General features: G+C 39.9%; 1 protein-coding gene across 1 annotated transcript in view; it reads left to right on the plus strand.

Annotated features, from left to right (window-relative positions):
- The window catches only part of RAB20 (RAB20, member RAS oncogene family), a 28,502-nt gene extending 11,500 nt beyond the window's left edge, over window positions 1-17,002 (plus strand). The window contains exon 2 of the mRNA XM_066176769.1: window positions 15,860-17,002. Within this exon, the coding sequence (XP_066032866.1) occupies window positions 15,860-16,380 (521 nt within the window). The 3' untranslated portion in view covers window positions 16,381-17,002. The remainder of the gene's footprint in view (window positions 1-15,859) is intronic.
- The last annotated feature ends 1,607 nt before the right edge of the window (window positions 17,003-18,609 follow it).

An 18,609-nucleotide genomic window follows, 5' to 3' on the forward strand; every position in this document is an offset into this window, starting at 1 on the left:
ATATCCATGGCCACATTTAGCACAGTTTAAATATTTTTCAGATTTCTAGTGAAGGCTGGTTTGAAGTTAAACTCAGTGTTACAAATCAGGAGCTAGCATATAGTTATCTACTGTGCTTCAGTTCCATTTCATCAAAAGATGATTTAACCTTAAATAAGAGGCACTTGCCAAGTAACTGCAGAGGCAGACCAGCTGTGGGTACCTGCTATTGAGCTGATAACCAGAGCTTCCTGAAGCATTTTGGACAACTGTGTTATTTGTTATGAGTGCAAGAATCATTCCTCACTTTTGAAACATGTGACACAGAAGGTCACTTCTTACAAAACAGCCTGCCAGCTCTCAAATGTGTTTTCATGAAACCTGGACTCTGTTTTTTGGAACGTGAATGTTGTGATTCGCAGATGTCATTCCCTCCCCCTCCTCACCTAGTAGTGATCAGTGATGAATACCAGCATTTAGCTGCTGTCTTGCACTAACTTCAGTTTTGTAAAAGCTAGGCCTCAAGAAGTGCTTCTAGTTCTCTTCCTCTTGTCCTCTACTCCTAATCAACCTGGAAACATACTAGTAGGATGAAAGATTTATGGAAATAGAGCTTGAGGTGCTGCCTACATATGAGCCTAGTAATTAATTTTATCTTCAAAAGAAAGTGTGGCCAATATACTTGGGTCCCTCTCTACACTGCAGTGCCCCATGCATGTACTGAACAAAGTTGTGCTGCAGCTGTGGAAGAAGAGAATGGTCTCTGGCTGTGTGGTGGGGTTGGAAGGTGCATTCCCATGGATATGTGACCTTCCAGACTGATTACTAAAGGCTAAAGAACTCTTGCTTTTGATGGCCTGATACTGTGGTAGAAACAACCTGGAGATCCCTGAAACTGTCTAAATACTGAACTTCTTGCAGGTTCTTAAAGGCCTCTGGCTGGTGTCCTGGAATGGCCCTGAAGTGGAGCATTGAGGAGTAGGGCTGGGTTCTGTTGGTCTGTCTTTTCTGCTAATGCTTTTGAAATATTAATGGAAAGAATTATCTTGAAAGTGGGGCTGATGGAAAGTAGGCACTGCCATAGCTAGTGCCCATGTAAATGAATCTAGAATGGTTCAGGTTGGAAAAGATCTGAAAGATCATCTAGTTCCAACTCCTGTCATGGGCAGGGATACCACCCACTTGATCAGCTTGCCTAGGGCCCCATCCAGCTTGTTCTTGAATGCGTCCAGGGATGGAGCACCTGCAGCCTCTCTGGGCAGCAAGCTCAGAAGCTCTCCTGTGGGTCTGTGGAAGAAAGCTAACACTGTGTTCCTGTGTGTGTGACTCCCACTGGGTGGATGTACACAAAAGAGTTCACAGCTGCTTCTTGATGGTTTGGCTTCCCATACATGGGAAGAAGAGAAATAACTGACAGCCAAGAGACAGAAATACATGTAATGTGTTTGGGGTTAAAGTGATAATATGGAAAAAGAAGAATGTTTCTAAAAGAGTAGAATGTTTAATTTTTGGTATGGCTGGATACAAAATTTAATACAAAGAGGGTCTGCAATGAGAAACAATGAACTTATTGTCATCTCTAAAATGTAAATTCCCTTAATTAAGATGTTTATTAAGTTTATGGTGTTTCCTCACTTAGAAAATGGTATGGTGAATTGTACTGATTGACTTGGTATGTATGTAGGTAACCATTCTGCAAGAAATCCTACGGGGGAATTTTGATTAAAAAAAAAAAAGGAGGTTGTAAAGAGCTAAGGCTATAGCAAATTGTCTAACGAGGAAGTTCAAAAACCTAACTCAGCTTAAAACAGGAATGAAGAATGAAGAAAAACAGGAAGAATTTCTTGTCTTTGAGGTACTGGGCAGACTCTGACTTAACAATTCTTTGCCGAGAGCTGATGGGAATGCTGATGAGTGGTAAAATTTCAGAGTGCTTATTGAGATATATTAAGGAGGGCAATCTTAGCTGAGCTCCAAGCAGCCTCTTGCTTCCTCTGCCCCACTGGTATGGGGGAGAGAACTGGGGGAGTAAAAGTGAGAAAAAATTGTGGGTTAAGACAAGGACAGTTTAGTGGGTAAAGCAAAAGTTGCGTGTGCCAGCAAAGCAAAACAAGAATCCATTCCTGACTTCTTATTGGTAGGCAGTTGTTCAGCCATCTCCAGGGAAGCTGGGTCCCATCATGTGTAATGTTGAGTTGGGAAGACAAGTGCCATCATTCTGAACATCCCCCACTTCCTACTCCTTTCCCTCAGCTTTATCTGCTAAGCATGACACCATATGGTGTGGGATATCCCTCTGGTTAGTTGAGCCCAGCTGTCCTGGCTGCATCCCAATTTCATGTGCACCCCCAGCCCCCTCACTGGCTGGGTGATATCACAGAATCAAATAGGTTGGACAAGATCTCTGAGATCAAGTCCAACCTTTGAACACCATCATGTCAGTTAGACCATGGCACTCAGTGCCATCTCCAGTCTTTCCTGAAACACCTCCAGGGACAGCCCATTCCAATGTCTAATCACCCTTTCTGTGAAGAGATTATTCCCTAATATTTAACCTAAATCTCCCCTGGTGCAGCTTAAGTCTGTGTCCTCTTGTCCTGTTGCTGGTTACTCAGGAGAAGAGGCCGAGCCCCTCCTGGCTACACCCTCCTTTCAGGTGATTGTAGAGGGTCAGAAGGTCCCTGCTGAGCCTTCTGTTCTCCAGGCTAAACAGCCCCAGCTCCCTCAGCCTCTCCTCATGGGACATGTGCTGTTGACCAGCACTCCCAAGTCGTTTCCTGCTGGGCCACTTCCAGGCACTCTGCCCCCAGCCCGTACTGCTCCCGGGGGTTGTTGTTGCCAAGTGCAGGACCTGGCCCTTGGTCTTGTTGAACCTCTTGCCACTGGTCTCACCCCATCGATCCAGCATGTCCAGTTCCCTCTGCCAGACCTTCCCACCCTCCAGCAGATCGACCCAGCTTGGTGTTGTCTGTGAATTTGCTGGTGGTAGATTCAGTCTCCTCATCCACATAATCCAGAAAGATACTAAACAGGACCACGCCCAGCACTATTCCCTGGGGCATACCATTAGTGGCCAGATGCCTGCTGGATGCAGCATCATTCACCACCATTCCCTGGGCCCAGCCATCCAGCCAGTTCCTAATCCAGCAGAGTGCTCCTGTCCAAGATGTGGGCTGCCAGCTTTTCCAGGAGTATACCACGGGAGGTGGTGTCAAAGGCTTTGTCAGAGTCCAGGTGGCTACATTGTCTTTCAGCATATAGGGATGGCCTGCTTGTGTGTCTTCAAGATTTCTTTCTTAAGGTACATATTGGTTAAAGTATGTATTATCTATTAATTAAGGTTAAAATATGTATTGAAGTATATGAGAAACAGGAAATTTTCTAATACTGTGCAAGTGCTGCTCAGCAATAGCTGAAATATCCCTGTGTTATCTATGCAGTTTCCCAAATCAGCAGCACAAATCCCAAAACACAGCCCTGTACTGGGTACTGTGAAGAAAACTGACTCTGCCCCAGCCAAACTAGCGCACCAAGCTAATCTGCCAGCTCTTTATTGAGCAATATAAAACATCCAGTAAATGTGGAGTGACCTCCTGGCCATGCAGTGCCAGCAAACGGTGCTAAAGCACACCTGGCCACGCATTCCTGCCTGAGCTAAAGAGCTGCTTCTCAGTTTGAGGAGCAAGCTTTGGGAGAGAGTGTGGGCTTTGAAAGTCTCCTTTGAGTGACTCTGAAGTTGAGGACTTGGCAACACCCTCTGCTTGGAAATTGTGTTGGGAGGTGGGCTCATCTGCAGTGCCTTTACCTCTGTGGAAAGGAATTGGAAATTAAGGGGAAAAGTATCAGTTTTCAGGTACTGCAAAGAAAAACCATCTGCTTTTAGAACTCACCCTGTGGAAAATGAATTGTTTTCTGTAGAAGGTACTGTTCTTTGAAGAGCTGAATTGGTGTTTCAGCAGGTGTTAAAGCTTAAAACCACCTCCCACAGGCCTGAAGTGGGTGTCTTGCCTAGGTCAGGTTGTTGTACAGCCCTGTCCTGCAGCTGGCCTCTTTGTTACTCGCTGCTGAGCAATATTTGACTGTCAAGCTCTGCTGCTGCAGTTGTGTTCAGTGATAATGCCTCCTGCAGAGCTCTTCTAAGGTAAATCCAAGGTCTCTTTTCCCCCCACCCCTTTATGATTTCCTTCCAATCATATTTTCCTTAAGGAAAGCTGCCAAATGATCACTTCTTTCTAAGCAGTAGTTTCAACTTTTCTTATAGACAGATCGTTTTAGAAGAATTTCACATCAATGATTTTTACTTACTTGGACTAAATTTCTAGTTTCATTCTTGCATTCCTGCTCTCATTTCAGTAAAGGCATATAGGAACTTCATAAATTTAACTTAATTAGCTTAATTTAGCACCCTGTCACATTTTCAATAGACATGGTGTTGATGCTAGATTTCAGCTGGAGTTCTGGTGGAGCATTTGCTGATAGACAGGATGATAATGTCCCATCAATCTGTCTTGCCCTCATTTCTTTTGCCAGATATCAGTGTTTAGATAAAACATTTCCCTTCACAGGGATTGTGAAGATTAAATCTGTCAGATTTCAGAGGGAAACAGTTAAAAACTGGTGTCATTTTTTCAGTTTGTGTTGAAGATGCACCTTGGTACTCTTGCCAGTCTGGCAGGTCTAATATTAGTTTCGTTCCTCTTTTATGAGGCACTACCCTTCCAGGCAGCTGAAAATACATGAGGTTCTTGAATCTTCTGGGGTCATCTCCTTTTTCAAGAAATAAACAAGGTACATCAAGTGAACTAAATAAAATTAATGGTTTGAAAAAAGTAAATCCAACTAGCTAAATGTAAAAGTTACTCAGGATTGTAGAGACATGAGTGGAATCTTTAGCTACAAATAGGGTTTTTTTTTTTCATAATGGGAATCTAGCCAAAGTTTTTGTTGGCAAAAACATGCTATGTAGTGTGGTTAGGAGGTTTTCTCTGTGTCTCTTTGTAATGCTTTATATTACTAAACATAATATGATGAAGTTTAAAACTTATGATAGAAAGCATATTTGTGTTTTTATGAAACGTGATAGCTTTGGATAGAAAGCATTCTGGTGTTTCTATGGGAACGTCTACTTTGAAATTAAAATTCTTGTGAGTTTACAAGCTCAGTCTTAATTTCATTATTAGAATGGTGAGTTCTGATTCATTCTTGGCAGCAAGAAAAATAATTTTGCATTTATGTAGCAGAACAAATTCCAGGTAATTTTTGTTCCAGAAAAGCTGAAGCTAGTGGGCTAAATCTTGTAGATAACAGGAATCTTCTCTGATATTTCTTCTCCTTTATATAGGCATTGTGCAGCTGAAGGCTTTGCTGATTATAGAAACCCTAAATAAGCCTTTAGTCCAAAGGCACCGAGTCTGTAAGTCTCCTTATAAAAAGACAATTGCAGCTAGAAATAGACAGACTAAACAAATGTATAAGGCTGCAGATGAAGAGAGACTAATGTTATGGGGTGCTGACAACAGGTTAAGCTAGATTCATTGGGCAGCAGTATGTTTTGCAAGGTCCATTGTGTTGGTAGTAGATGGCAAACCAAGCTCTTGGTACCTTGTGCTGTCCCAGAACCTATGGGCTGTTTGGGGAAAGTACAAGTGTAGGAAGAGATAAAAGTCGTCAAGAATTTAAGTAACATTGTAACTTCAGTGAGATTCTTTTTACATTTTTTAGTAATAAAATAATATGGAAAGATGGGAGAAAGGAGCTACGGGTAGGGTTTTAAGTTTAGAGAAATATGCCAGAGGCAAAGAGTCTGAGTGAAAAAATATTCATTTCTCTGGCCTAACAAGAAGGAGGTTAAGTCGTAGGGGAATACCTTTTAGGAGTAGTGTGGAGTTTTTCTGGGGTTTGGGGAGTCTGGTGTTTTTTAGTTTGGTGTTTGAGGGAGGGGTGTTTGTTTTTTGAACAGATTACTCTGTGAAGCTAAAAGTCTATCAAAACTCAGAATCTGAAAGCTGAACTCCCAACAAGCTAGCTGGTGGGAAAGTAACTTTCCTTTCTTTAGATACTTTATAGAATATAAATTCCCCCTAAGTCACAAGACAAGGACTGAGTGAAATTCTATCATCTTTATTATGCAGGAGGTAAAATTTGAATGAGGATTACACCTGGTCACTGATCGTGCTCTGTAAATGTTTTTTTCCTTTATGATTTTTTTTCTTTCCTCTTTTATTCTCTCCCATGTAAACTTGATCTCCTCCTTTCATTGAGTGTGTCTGACAGGTCTGTCATTTGGAACCAGAAATGCAAGCCTTCACTACCAGCTATGGAATGAAAATGGACAAACTACTCTTCAGGGCTGGATTAAAAAAGTTTCTGGGAATATTTAAACTAATTCATGGTTGAATAATACAGCATTTGACAAGATGACTGAGGGATGTTTATTGTATTTGAGCTGTGGGTGAGAAGGCTTCATCTGTGGTAATCGGCTTTTTTGGGTACCTCTGGGACTCAGAATGCTCTGCAGGTTGTAACTGATTGGCACCTGTGTAAGCTGCTAGGCATCTGCTTTTAGTTTAGCTGCCTTTAGAAAATTAAGCTTTTCCTTAAAAGCAGATTTCTCCGTAAACTATCACACTGTTAACTGTCAAAAAACCCAGGAGATTTTTACCCATGTTTCAGTTGTTGGTTCTTTAGAGGTGTGCTGTGAATTAAGGCTACGTGGCTTTTGAGACATTTCTTCCACACATCAGAAGAATGTGGTGACTAGCCTTTTAGTTTGGAGCTTCTACCAGGACATGCCTATGTTGATAATCTTCTTGGAGAATATGAAATAAAACTAATCTGCAGCAAAAAATCCCCATTATTTTCTGTTTTATGATTCTTATTGAACAGGGGTTTGTGTGTGCCTCTTTGTGAAGAAAAGCATATTACAACAACCCATCTTCTTCAGATAATGCTCAGATGATCCCGTAGATCATTAACCACATCTTGCAGAGTTTGACATGTGATGTGCAGCACACCACGCTGACATTCTTGCATAACTTCTCAGTGTGCTGTTTGTCCTAACAATAAAAGACCCATTTAAGTGAACTTTTTTGGAAGAATTGTTTATGTGAATTGTGCCAGAGTATCACTTTTGGAATGTTAATTGAATTGATGTTCTAAATAAAAATTAAGAAGTCAGTTAAAACTGCTTGACCTATTGGTATACTTCAAGTTTGATAAGGGAAAGATGTTCTTAGAAAGGTCAGGGGCATAAAGAGGATTTTTCTCTCAACAAATCAGTGCTTTCTTGAGTGGATTGGCCTATAATCATTCTGGGAGTATATAGCAAAAAAGAAAGAAAACCAGGAAATACAGCCAAAATAGAATGATGAGCACTTTTTACTGGTGAGAACCATAAAGAGAAGCACATGAATAGTAGTTCATGCTGTCATTTATTTTAGCCACTTAAGATGAGATGGGATCTTGCCACCATGTACAAATCTTAAGGGCAGGTGACAAGATGCTGGGGCCAGTCTGTCCACTAGTGCCTGGTGATGGGACAGGGGAAAGAAGGCACAAATCAAAACACAGGAAGTGTAATCTAAATATTAGGAAAAACTTCTGTACTTTGAGTGTGATAGAGCACTGGAACAGGCTGTCCAGGGAGGTTTTGGATCCTCCTTATCTGGAAATGTTCAAAACCTGCCTGGTATTATCTTGTGCAACCTGCTCTAGGCAAGCCTGCTTCAGCAGGGAGGTTGGACTGGATGATTTCTAGAGGTCCCTTCCAACCCCAGCTATCCTGGGATTTGTGTAACTTTCCTTTTGAAAATGCTCTAAACAAGCAGTAAGCTTGAATCTGTAAATAAATATAGGTAGCATTACTTTTAGCAAAGTTATTAATCCTTTTTAAGGGAAGACGTATCTTTCAAGAAAGTAGGTGAAATGGGTAGAACTTTAGTGCAAAATCTTCTATTTTGTATTTGTTGGTCCTTGCTGAAGCATGTCCTTCAGATCCTATTTATGGCATATTAGTTAGCTTTAGTTTAGTTGTTATACTTTAAGGGGAGAGGAAAGAAGTAGAAGAAATCTGCATAAAGCTTTATTCGTTAAGTATATTACTATTCTTATGTATAAATTATAGTGGAATTTCCATTTCCAGTAAGTGATCCGTTTTTCTTTATTTCAGATGCCTTCTAGTGATTCTTTTTTACAAATAATTATTCTGAATTAATTCCTTTCCCAGACACACTGATTGTGATAGTTTTTTAAATTTTTGTAGCAACACAGTTTGTGCTTTTGGTATCTTTAGATAAAGCAGAGGAAGAGTGAGCTGCATTTCTTAATGCGCATGGTACGTGATGGTGTAGACTAGCCTTCTAGGGGGGTAGATGTCTTCTCTGGGCAGAATCTTAATAGCTAATTTAGATGTCCAAAAGGATATTGGCTTTGTTATGAAAAGGAATGGAAATGAAGGATGAGTTTTATTTTTTCCCTTGCATATTATATTAGAGACAGAATCCCTGGTAAAAGGCCTTAATGCTTAGTAATGCTATTAATTTCATCCAACTTTTCCTGAAACCTGTTGTAGGTTTTCCTCTTATTCCATGGAGAATATATTAATATCTGTTAAGTATTCCTGCATAAGTTTTCTTCCAAAGAGAAAAGATAAGATTTATGCACTTTTAAAAAATGTGTTTAAGAATTAGCCCTTTTTCACAGTCCTTCACTTAGTTATCTCTGTGTATTTTTCCTAGATTTTTATTTCTATCATAATTTAAATTCCCTAGTAACAGAGTTTACATATATTTTTGTATGTGTTTTATCCCAGACGCTGTCAGATCACTGATGGCAATTTAGTAGTCTTCTAAAAAAACCCTCTCTTCAATATTTTTATTTATGTAGAAGGGTACAGCTTAATCTCTCAGGATAAAAGTCTTACTGTGGAACCACAGCTCATAAATTTAGGATTATAGTGCCAAGGCATTTCCTGTTCTATCAAAACTTTCTCTGCTTCCAGTTAGATAAGTAGCTGGATTTTCTTGAGTAACTTTATCCAGTTGTCCAGGCAAAAATCAGATCTATTAAATTGAATTTTTAATATTGGATAGAATTCTATTCTATAGCCTGCCAGTAGATGGTATAAAATTTCTGAATGTGAATTCAGCGGGGACTAGATTATAGTGACATAATGTAATGCCACTTCCAGATCAGGAAAATAATGTTACACTCCTACTGTATAACAGCACACTGCAGTCTCGAGATTTGCCTTTTTTTCAAATATCATGGAGTTAAATGTGTTAGAAGGAATCCTCTGCTTCACTGCTTACAGTTCATAAGGCTTTCTCATCTGTGGCAGTCAGCTCAAATACATCGTTGGCTCCTCTGAATCTGGGACTTGCCTTCATTGGGATATTATGATCTTTTTTATGGGAAGAGATTTGTAGCGCTTGGAACTAATGTCCAGAGTATATTTGCCTTCCTGAACTCCAGCCTTCAGGGAAGGAGAAGCAGCTCATGCAGTACATTTCTTTTATCTATATAAAAGCAGAAGTATAAATACCTAAATGCTGTCAGGCTTGGCTCTTAGCTTTAGTTCTAAGCTTGTGAATAACCTCTGTGATAAGGACTGTGTGTGTATGTATACATTGGTAGGAAGAAGCAATCGTGCAACATGATGATGCTTTCACATGTTTTTGTGTTTTAAATCAGAGTGAGAAGAAAAATGTTACGAAGACTGAAGTTGTCTTAGTTGTCTCTATTTATTTTAAAAGTGTTTTTAAATAACCTCCATTTTCCAAGACCAGACCTGAGGGTGTTTAAGTAATTAATAGAAAATGATTGTGCAGTGTGCAAGTTCTAGTCTTTCTAGTCACTGATGTTTAGTCCAAGGGGCACATTTGTAAGTGGAAGTGTGGTATTTCTAGTATAATTAAAGCTGACAGGGGAACAGGGCTCAGTTTGATCCTGATTTCTTGCCTTAAGTGAGAAGTGAATGGTTGCTTCTGGTTTGTGTGGGTTGTTTTCTCATACTGAGCTGCTGTTTTGCAGAAGGAGATTTAGCAATCTAGAATAATTCATCTTTGTAGAGTGGGGATGTTTGCAGGGTCTTGGCAATTTCAGAATCCTTCAGAACTCAAAGTATTTGATCATTAAATAAAAATTGCATAGATTTAAGGGAAGAGATGATTTCTTTCACAGATTTAAGTCTTCTGTTTTGAGATGAAGATTCTTGAGTTAATAATTCAGAATAAACCTTCTTTAGAAGTGGAGTAAGCATGTCTCAACCATGTAGTACTTTGAGCCCACTTTCTTGACTGTTTTTGATATTTTCTCTTTGGAGAACTGTATTAAAGAATTTTCCTTTGTTCATTGTTCTCTTAACCCATGTGGTTGTTATTTTCTTCTTTTATGTGTAGCTCTTTCTACTTTAAAACATGCAAGTTAAGCCCTTTGGGTATTAAGATCACTACTCTCCTATGTTGGTTATATTCTGCTTTGGCCAAGACATACATGTCTAATTTTAATAACTTAAATAGAAGCTGCTAAAATACGGCACAGTACATGCCTTGAATGTTGATTCATATCTAAGTAATGAGTATAAACAAAATAAACGTCATCTTGTTTTTCAGTAGAGCTAGACATCTGTTGCATTCTGAACCTTCAGCATATGCAAGTGTCATATATAATGCAGCTTTTTGAATGTATAATACTGGGTAAAGGTGGAGCTTAAACGAATTTCATAGGTGCTCAGCTGTAATTGTTTTTGTGGCTGGTGGTTGTTTTTTTTCTGGGGAATGATAGGGGGTGTTGTAGTGGAGGTTTTTGTTTGTTTGTGTTTGTTGGTTTAATTATTTAGTTTTTCCCCATCAGAGACTTTCATTCTATGGGGAGCTTTGTCTTGAAGAAAAATGGAATGTTGGCATTTTTCTGGCAGATCAGGAAATCATGTATTCGGACAGCTCCTGGACTTGTAGAAATTGGACTCTCCAGTGTTTTGTGACTTGTCTTTACACTAATTTCTACTTAGGTCCTCCTTGTTAATCCTTTGGGATGGAGAGCTTTATTTTTATCCCCAGGTGACCACAGGTGTAGTCCAGTTCTTAAGAAAGCTCCTGACTTCAAGGGAAATATGATAAAGCCACCTACGAGAAATAAATACCAGTCTTGAACAAGTGATGAAGAACTCTGACTTCACTGTCAACACCTAGCAACCTGAATCATATGTGGGCAGGGGAATTCTCCTGAAACCTTTAGGGACCTTTACTGTTTGTTCTTTGATAGTCATTCCATATCTTGGTATATCTGCGCAAGTAGAAATGTCAGTTCCTAGCAAAATTGTTTCCCCTGATGTCCTTTAAAGGGTCACAGCTTTACTGCCTTGTCTGGGAACAGAAAGAAATGTTGTTCCCCTTTCAAAAGGGATCTTTGTCTACTCTTGTGATCGTGAGGATGTTCCTGCTGAGGTAACTCAAGAGCACAAGGGTCACCCTTTGAACTTCCATCTACTGCAGCTGAATCCTCAAAGCTCAGTTCTTTCTGATACTGATTTCTGTGCTGTGTCATGGATGTCATACTTTCTCTTTTCTTTCCTCTTCCAGCTATCTCCCTAGGGTAAAGTTCCTGTCCCTCACCATGTACACTCAAGTTCAGACTCCCATAAAGCGAATCTGAAAGGCAAAACCTAGCTGATACCTTGTGTTTCTGTTCTCTATTGTTCAGATTACAGAACTGCACAAATCATAGTGAAAATCCTTGGAAGGTGCCTGGTTTATAGACTGAACACTTCCTGGACAATTCTCCGATACTGTGCAATTTTAATGCAATAGTAGCATGCCTCTGTAGCCCACCTTTGTGTACTTTTCCCCACTACATATTTACCTTAGGACCTGAGTTATGCTGCCATTCAGACTGTGATATCAAAGTAGAAACAGTACTTTTTTCAGTACTTTATTGAAGACCTTTATAATTCTTTATTATTCCTTGAGTTTTATTCCCTCCAGGCTGAAAGTAACAGCTTGTTTCGCATTTTTGTATGTGCTCAACACCGAGTGATTTTAAACTTCTTCCGATAGAAGTTTTCTTGAAAGAGTGTGTCTGTGTGAGTTGTGCCACTTCAGAAGTTGTGGTGAAGGCCTTTGAAGAGGTGGTAGGTAAGGAGGATTCAAATCTGGCTTCTGCTCTCATAAACATCCACAGCAACTTCATGGGCTACTTTGGATACCGCCCTCAGGGGCCATGGGCAGGCAGAGAGCCCCAAGAGCAGAACTGAGGTGCTGCTGTTAGTGAATCCCACAGCTGGGAAGGGATTGGGATGCTTGGACAGGCTGTGGTCTCATCCAGAGAAAGCATTCACAGGGGCTGCTGCCTTCCAGCTGAGAGGTCAAAGTGCAGTAAGATGCCTTAAGTTCAAGTCATAGTACACTTTAAATCTAGCCTTGCTCATTTGTCAAGCTGGCCTCTTGCAAGGTCTGCTTTTCCCTTCTTTGTTGGGTTCATTATGAACTTTATGGTACTGAGGTCCATTTGGCTCAAAACTTTGATTTGTTTATGACAACCATCACAGGACTTTGACAATGCTCGTTGGTTGTGCTGCCTCTGAATGGCTGAAGTCTCCCAAGAGTACTTCATATATTTGATGGAAGACCTTTGGAAAGCTGATGGTGTTGCAGATAGGGGTACAGCTGTAGGGTTGTTGAACTGCTCTAAACATGGCAACATATAAAGATGAAAAGAAAATGAAAATTAGGTTTTTGTTGCTTGATTTTCAGAATTTGCCCTGATGTTTTGCCTTTGTGGTTGATTTGGTGGTTCTTGCAATTTCTTTGATAGCAAATTATTTGCTAATTATGTTACTCTTCTCTGTTACCTTTTTTTTTTTTAAGGCAAAATTGTTTAATTGTTGGATTCAGGGCTTACCATTTAATTTAACTAATTGTATAAAAAAATATGTGGTTGGAGTGAGACCAGATGGGTCCAGAGGAAAAAATAACTGGCTATAAGAAGGGGATGGTTGTTCTCATGCAGTAAATTTTTTCCTAATGTCTGATACTATTTTGCCTGACACCTTGAGGACAGATATTAGTTTAAATACTTTGTGTAGTTTTGGGGTTTTTCTTCCATTTTTAGAGTTCTTCCAGCCCTTAAGTGTCAGAAGTGGTCTGTGGAAGGAAACTCCTGCGAAAATACATTGTGCAGTTTTTTCTGCGTGTTGATTTTGCTGTGAGGGTGAGTAAAGGAGGCTATCCATAATTCCTTTGACAAAATTAATCCCTCATACTAGGCAAATTCTTACTGTTTCTTTCCCCCTTTCAACAATATATTAGTTGTAGAAGTAGTCAGTTGGTAGTTGCCATGTAAAAGTGTCATGGTTTGTATTATGCTGTACAAGACTAGATTAGCATACAAATGCCATAAAACAAGTAACAGTATTGTTCTAGTGTTTGGTTGCTGTAGCAAATGATTCTGGGGGCTGCATTTTATGGCTTAGGCATCTGAAGTGGGAGAACAGGGGGAGATACATGTTCCATTGTGGTTTCCAGACCAAAGTATAATCAGGGTTTGGGTGAGAACAAAATCGGTCATAGTGCAAACTTTTATTGAAAAATTGAGGACATTTAAAGACTCAGTTGTAGTGCAACTAAAAGTACAACTTTAACATGAGAATGGAGGAAAAAAGCATTAAAGAACTGACCTCCTCCCTCCCCTGTATCCCAATCTCCCTTGCCCTTACTCAACATACCTAAACAAGGGTATAGCTATTCTTTTTTTTTAACCTCATTTTTTCCTACCTCCTGGATCATGAGTTAAAGAATTTCTTTTGCTGAGGGAAAGCAAATCAGAGGTTATACAAAATTGCACCAAAGCAATTTTCCATAAAGTTTGCCTAATGGTTTTCTGAATGCCATTCACTGAACTTTTGACCTTTGCAATGTTATATAATTGCTATTACTAATTTTTCCCTTTCCAGGAAAGTATTTAAATTACACGCATGTTTTTGATGTGAAATCCTCATTTTCTGTGTGACGAGAAAGTAACCGAGGAACAACTGGTTATTTTTTCTCAGCATTAGGCCCGTATTTATAGACATCTGTTTCTACCCTTTTTTCCAATCCTTCACCAGCCTGAGAGATCCCACAATTTTTCCTCCTGCAATTGTTTTATATACTTCTGAGCGTTCTCACCAGCTTCCTTTCACCCGTCTTTATAGAGAACTCTGTACCTTTCTAAACCTGTTTCTCTGGCAGTTACCAGAGTTTTCCTCAGTGTTAAAAGTGCAATGAGACTTGGATTTCATGTTCTAGCATGAGGTTTCCCAGATCTGTTTGACTGATAATGATGAACACTTTGACTCTCTTCTGGGAGCTGCGGAGTACAGTCCTGATGTTTGTTGAAGGACTTATTGCAGTGACTGTGCTGTTCCCAACTGGTGGTAGATTCTGAGTTCCTTTCACAGTGTGCATGTTCATGTGCAGATGTGTTTTCCCAATGTGTGCTGACCTGCATTTCTCAGCATTAGTTTCTTCTGCCTTTCCTATTACACAGTCATTTACAAGGATTTCATGATGAATCATTGATGATGATAAGACAGCTCATGGTGGTCCGTAGCTTTGTGCAGAAGATGAATGCAACCAGATCTTTTCCAGATTTTCTGTAGATGAAGGCTCTCTGCAAAGGGATTGTATGAAAGGAGTTGGAAAACAATGTTGATTTTTAAATGTTCTTAAGCATGTAGTTGGCTCTTTTTTCTCTTTTCTATTTTTTTTCTTTGTTTGTTCATACTTATGTAGTGACCTAAGGCTGACTCTGATGGCTGGTTGAAATCTAGTGTGTTTCATCTTTTTCTTGATAGAATTTTGGATAGTAAAACATACAGCATATTCTTCAGGTAGCAGGTATCTGGGGAAAGTAGCAGTTCTCAGTAGGAAGGAAAGCACAGATTGTCTTCTGCCTCATTTCCCTTAGTCCTGTTGCAGCTACTGAGGAACATTATTTGCTTCCCAGCATTTAAAGAAGAGTCAATTTTGTCTTCCAGAAAATGAAATTGAAGGACACCATCAAGGCTTACTTGGAGGTGCTGGAAGATAGTCCCTGAACGAGGAGAAAGAAATGTTTTAACTGTTGGTTATTGACCAATGGCCAGGGCAACTTAAAAGATAAATTTCTGTTAGAATGTATTAGGATTTTCTGTATATTGTATTTTTAATACTCTAAAAAATGTGTGAGAACTGGTAGTGGGACAGATGCATATCACTACAGGCTGAATACCACAAGAGACTTTTCCTGTAAAGCCAGTGTACCTGAGAACTGTGGGCAAGTAGCATCAGACTGTATAGCTTACAAAATCCTTCAAAACTGAGGAACAAATGGGTTACTGATTTTGATTCAGATTTCTGAGCTAGATGTATTTGAAAATTGGTGGTGTATTTACAGGAGTAATAAATTCTAGCAGAACTTGAAACAGTAGAACTTTTTTGTTTGTAAATGGTGAAGTAGATGGATGGGCCATCTGTGGGTGCAAGCAGGGTAGTAGTTAATGTGACCTAAATCACAATTGCATGCAATTTAATAAAAAAGAAGCCAGGGTTTTTTTTTTTTTTTTTTTTTTTTTTTTTTCTCTCTGCAACGATGAATGCTGCATGAGCTTCCTCGTTCACTTGTCTCTACAGATTCCCTTCTCTGAGACTGAGCAAGCAGTGAGCAGAGCTGTTCTGCAGCACTGTTGCTTTCTTACATAAAAACAGAAGGAAAAACCTGAAGGTGCTACAATTTTAACATTTTTACCTTCACTGTGTCATCCAGACTTGTGAAATTGGTTTTAAAATTCCTTTAAAACTCTCTCACTTGGTTAATAATGTGTTTTCCAGCACACTAACGATTGTTGTGTTTAAACCTTTGCCAGGACGGGAGCAGTTCCATGGCCTGGGGTCTATGTACTGCCGAGGAGCGGCTGCTGTGATCCTCACGTACGATGTGAACAGCCTCCAAAGCCTGACAGAGCTGGAAGAAAGATTCTTGGCGCTGACAGACAGTGCAAGTGCTGACTGCATTTTTGCTATTGTTGGAAATAAAGTTGACCTCAGTGATGACTGTACTTTACCACAGGATGAAAATAGACCTGGGAAGTCTGGTGCCAGCTGTGGCTCAAAGGTGCGAAAACAAGTCCGTGCAGAGGATGCAATTGCACTCTATAAAAAGATCCTGAAATACAAAATGCTAGATGAGAAGGATGTTCCAGCAGCTGAGAAAATGTGTTTTGAGACCAGTGCAAAGACAGGATACAAGGTGGACTACCTCTTTGAAACAGTGTTTGACATGGTAGTCCCAATAATCGTACGGCAGAAGGCTGAGGGGCCACCGCAAACCGTAGACATCACGGACTACAAGCCAGCCAAAAGGACAAAATCAGGTTGTTGTGCCTGAACCATCTATGTGACATAGAAAAGAGGAGGGATTTTTCACTCCAGCAAAATGAGGAATGAGAACTGCTTGCAGTTGACCAGAAAGGAAAAGTCAAGGAATAAATAGACTAAAATAGTGTATGCAAAAAAAACACAACCCCACCCCAACAAAAAAAACAAACAACAAAAACAAACAAACAAACAAAAAACCCAAATAAATCTTCTGACTATTAAAGGCTTCTGGGAAGCTCTGTGTATAAAAAAATGAGAATATGAGTGAAATTACGGAGTAAGACTTGCCAGTTTCCATGGGCTCTGAAGACAAATGGTGTGTTATTACAACGAGTAGCGACAATCATCTAGACAGATTTGAAAGATTCTGATTTTTAGTGACTTGCCATTTCATGTTGCATGTAAATGATCTGTATACTCTTGAAAACTTTCATATGATGATCTTCTTTTCCCTTACAAGTCTAACTTTGGAAGATTGAATACATGATACTTTTTTATTCTTAAGGAAAAAAAGAAAATTCAGGTATATTTATATTTGTAGCTAATAAACCAGTTGCAATCTTTTTATGTCAGACATGACAGTGTACGATTCAGAAGCTGAACTATTAAAATCACTGTGGATATGTACTGTTCATTTGGAGACTTTATTAATGAGAATTCTTCTTCCATAGTGGGCTTTGATGTGTTAACAAGCAGTATTCCAGCTCTTGTTGTTCTAATTGCAAGTTGCAGGAGGAAGTTTTTTTCTTTCCTTCCATTTCTCTCTTGTAATTCTTTTTCATATAGGTGGGTTTTGGGGAAGAAAATTTTGTCTGTATTTTTGTAAAAAAAACTCTTTTTGGTGCCCTTAAGGGGTATAATTGTGTTCTGTACCCGTGTTCTGTCTCCTTTCCCCCTCCTTAGTTGTTCTCAGGCAGAGCTGCAGCTTTGATTTTTATCAGCTATGCATGACATTACTACCTGGAGTAGTAATTACCTCTGCCTGGAGGGAAGTGAAGACTGGTGTTTTCTGATGTGAAACGGGCTAATGCAGGAGGAAGGGAAGAAACTGCCTTTTGTGGAGTAAAAGGCCCATGAAGGAGCAATAATGAGGTACATGGTTTCTCTCCACTGCAGTGAAAAGGAGTGGCTAACACTTAACACAGCTCCTAGAGCTTCCCAAGCCTCTCAGCTACAAAGAATGCTCACCCAGGAGCTCACAGTGAACTGAGGCAGAGTGAAGAACTGCTGGTTTTTAAACATCCCTCTGTCCCTTCCCCCTGCCCACCCTGAAACCCCCCATTCCTCCCAAAACCAGCCAACCACTCAACCCCAAAGATGCAGTTTTCAGATTTTCAGTTTTGCGAGCTTGTGCAGGGACTCTTATCTTCCTTTGGATACCTCTGGTACAATTTTCTGAAACTAAGGGTTGGTGATTCTTAGGCTTTGGCATTCCCTCTCTCTGTCCCACACCAATCACAGTTGTTTCATACATAGGGAGACAATTCCTAAATAATAAATAAATTATGACTGAATATATTTGTAGCTTTTACCCCCTCTTGAGAAAATTGCTGCAGAGCAGTAACTTTATTTTCTGCTTTCAAGTTAATTCATAGTACACGTGTAGTGGGGAAGAATGGCTTGAGAGAGAAACCACTGAGCATTAAATAATGTAATCATAGGTTTGGGTTGGAAGGGACCTTCAAATGTCATCTAGTCCACTCCCCCATGCATTGAGCATGTAGGTCTTCAACTTAATCAGGTTCCTTAAAGCTCTATCCAGTGGAAACTTGAATAATTCCAGGGATGGGGCATATACTACCTCTCTGGGCATCCTGTTGCAGTGTTTTACCACCCTCATTGTCAAAATGTCTTCTTCATATCTAGTCTGTACCTGCCCTTTCATGGTTTAAAATCATTACCCCTTTTCCTATGGCTACAGGCCCTACTAAGGGTTGTAATCTTTTGGGTTTGCTAGTGGCTTGTTGCAGACACCTACCAGTCTGTCAGAGACTAAACAGCACCTGAGCTGTGGTATTTTAAAATGTGTATAATTAGAAACCTTCGAGCTATTAACAAAATTCCAGGGTCAGAATGTAGTCTTCCCTCAGGACTGGGAAGGACAAACAGGCTACACTCTCATTTTTGTTTGTGACCAAAGGGTTCTGCTGAGTCATCTGTGAGAGGTCCAGCACTGGATTTCCTCTGTCTGTTCACTGCTGAACTTGCAACACATGGTGACTGCAAGGTCAGGCATTTT

This window comes from Chamaea fasciata, unplaced genomic scaffold (genome assembly GCF_029207755.1).
Source record: "Chamaea fasciata isolate MVZ Bird 193981 ecotype frontalis unplaced genomic scaffold, bChaFas1.0.hap1 SCAF_2, whole genome shotgun sequence".
Lineage (NCBI taxonomy): Eukaryota > Metazoa > Chordata > Aves > Passeriformes > Sylviidae > Chamaea > Chamaea fasciata.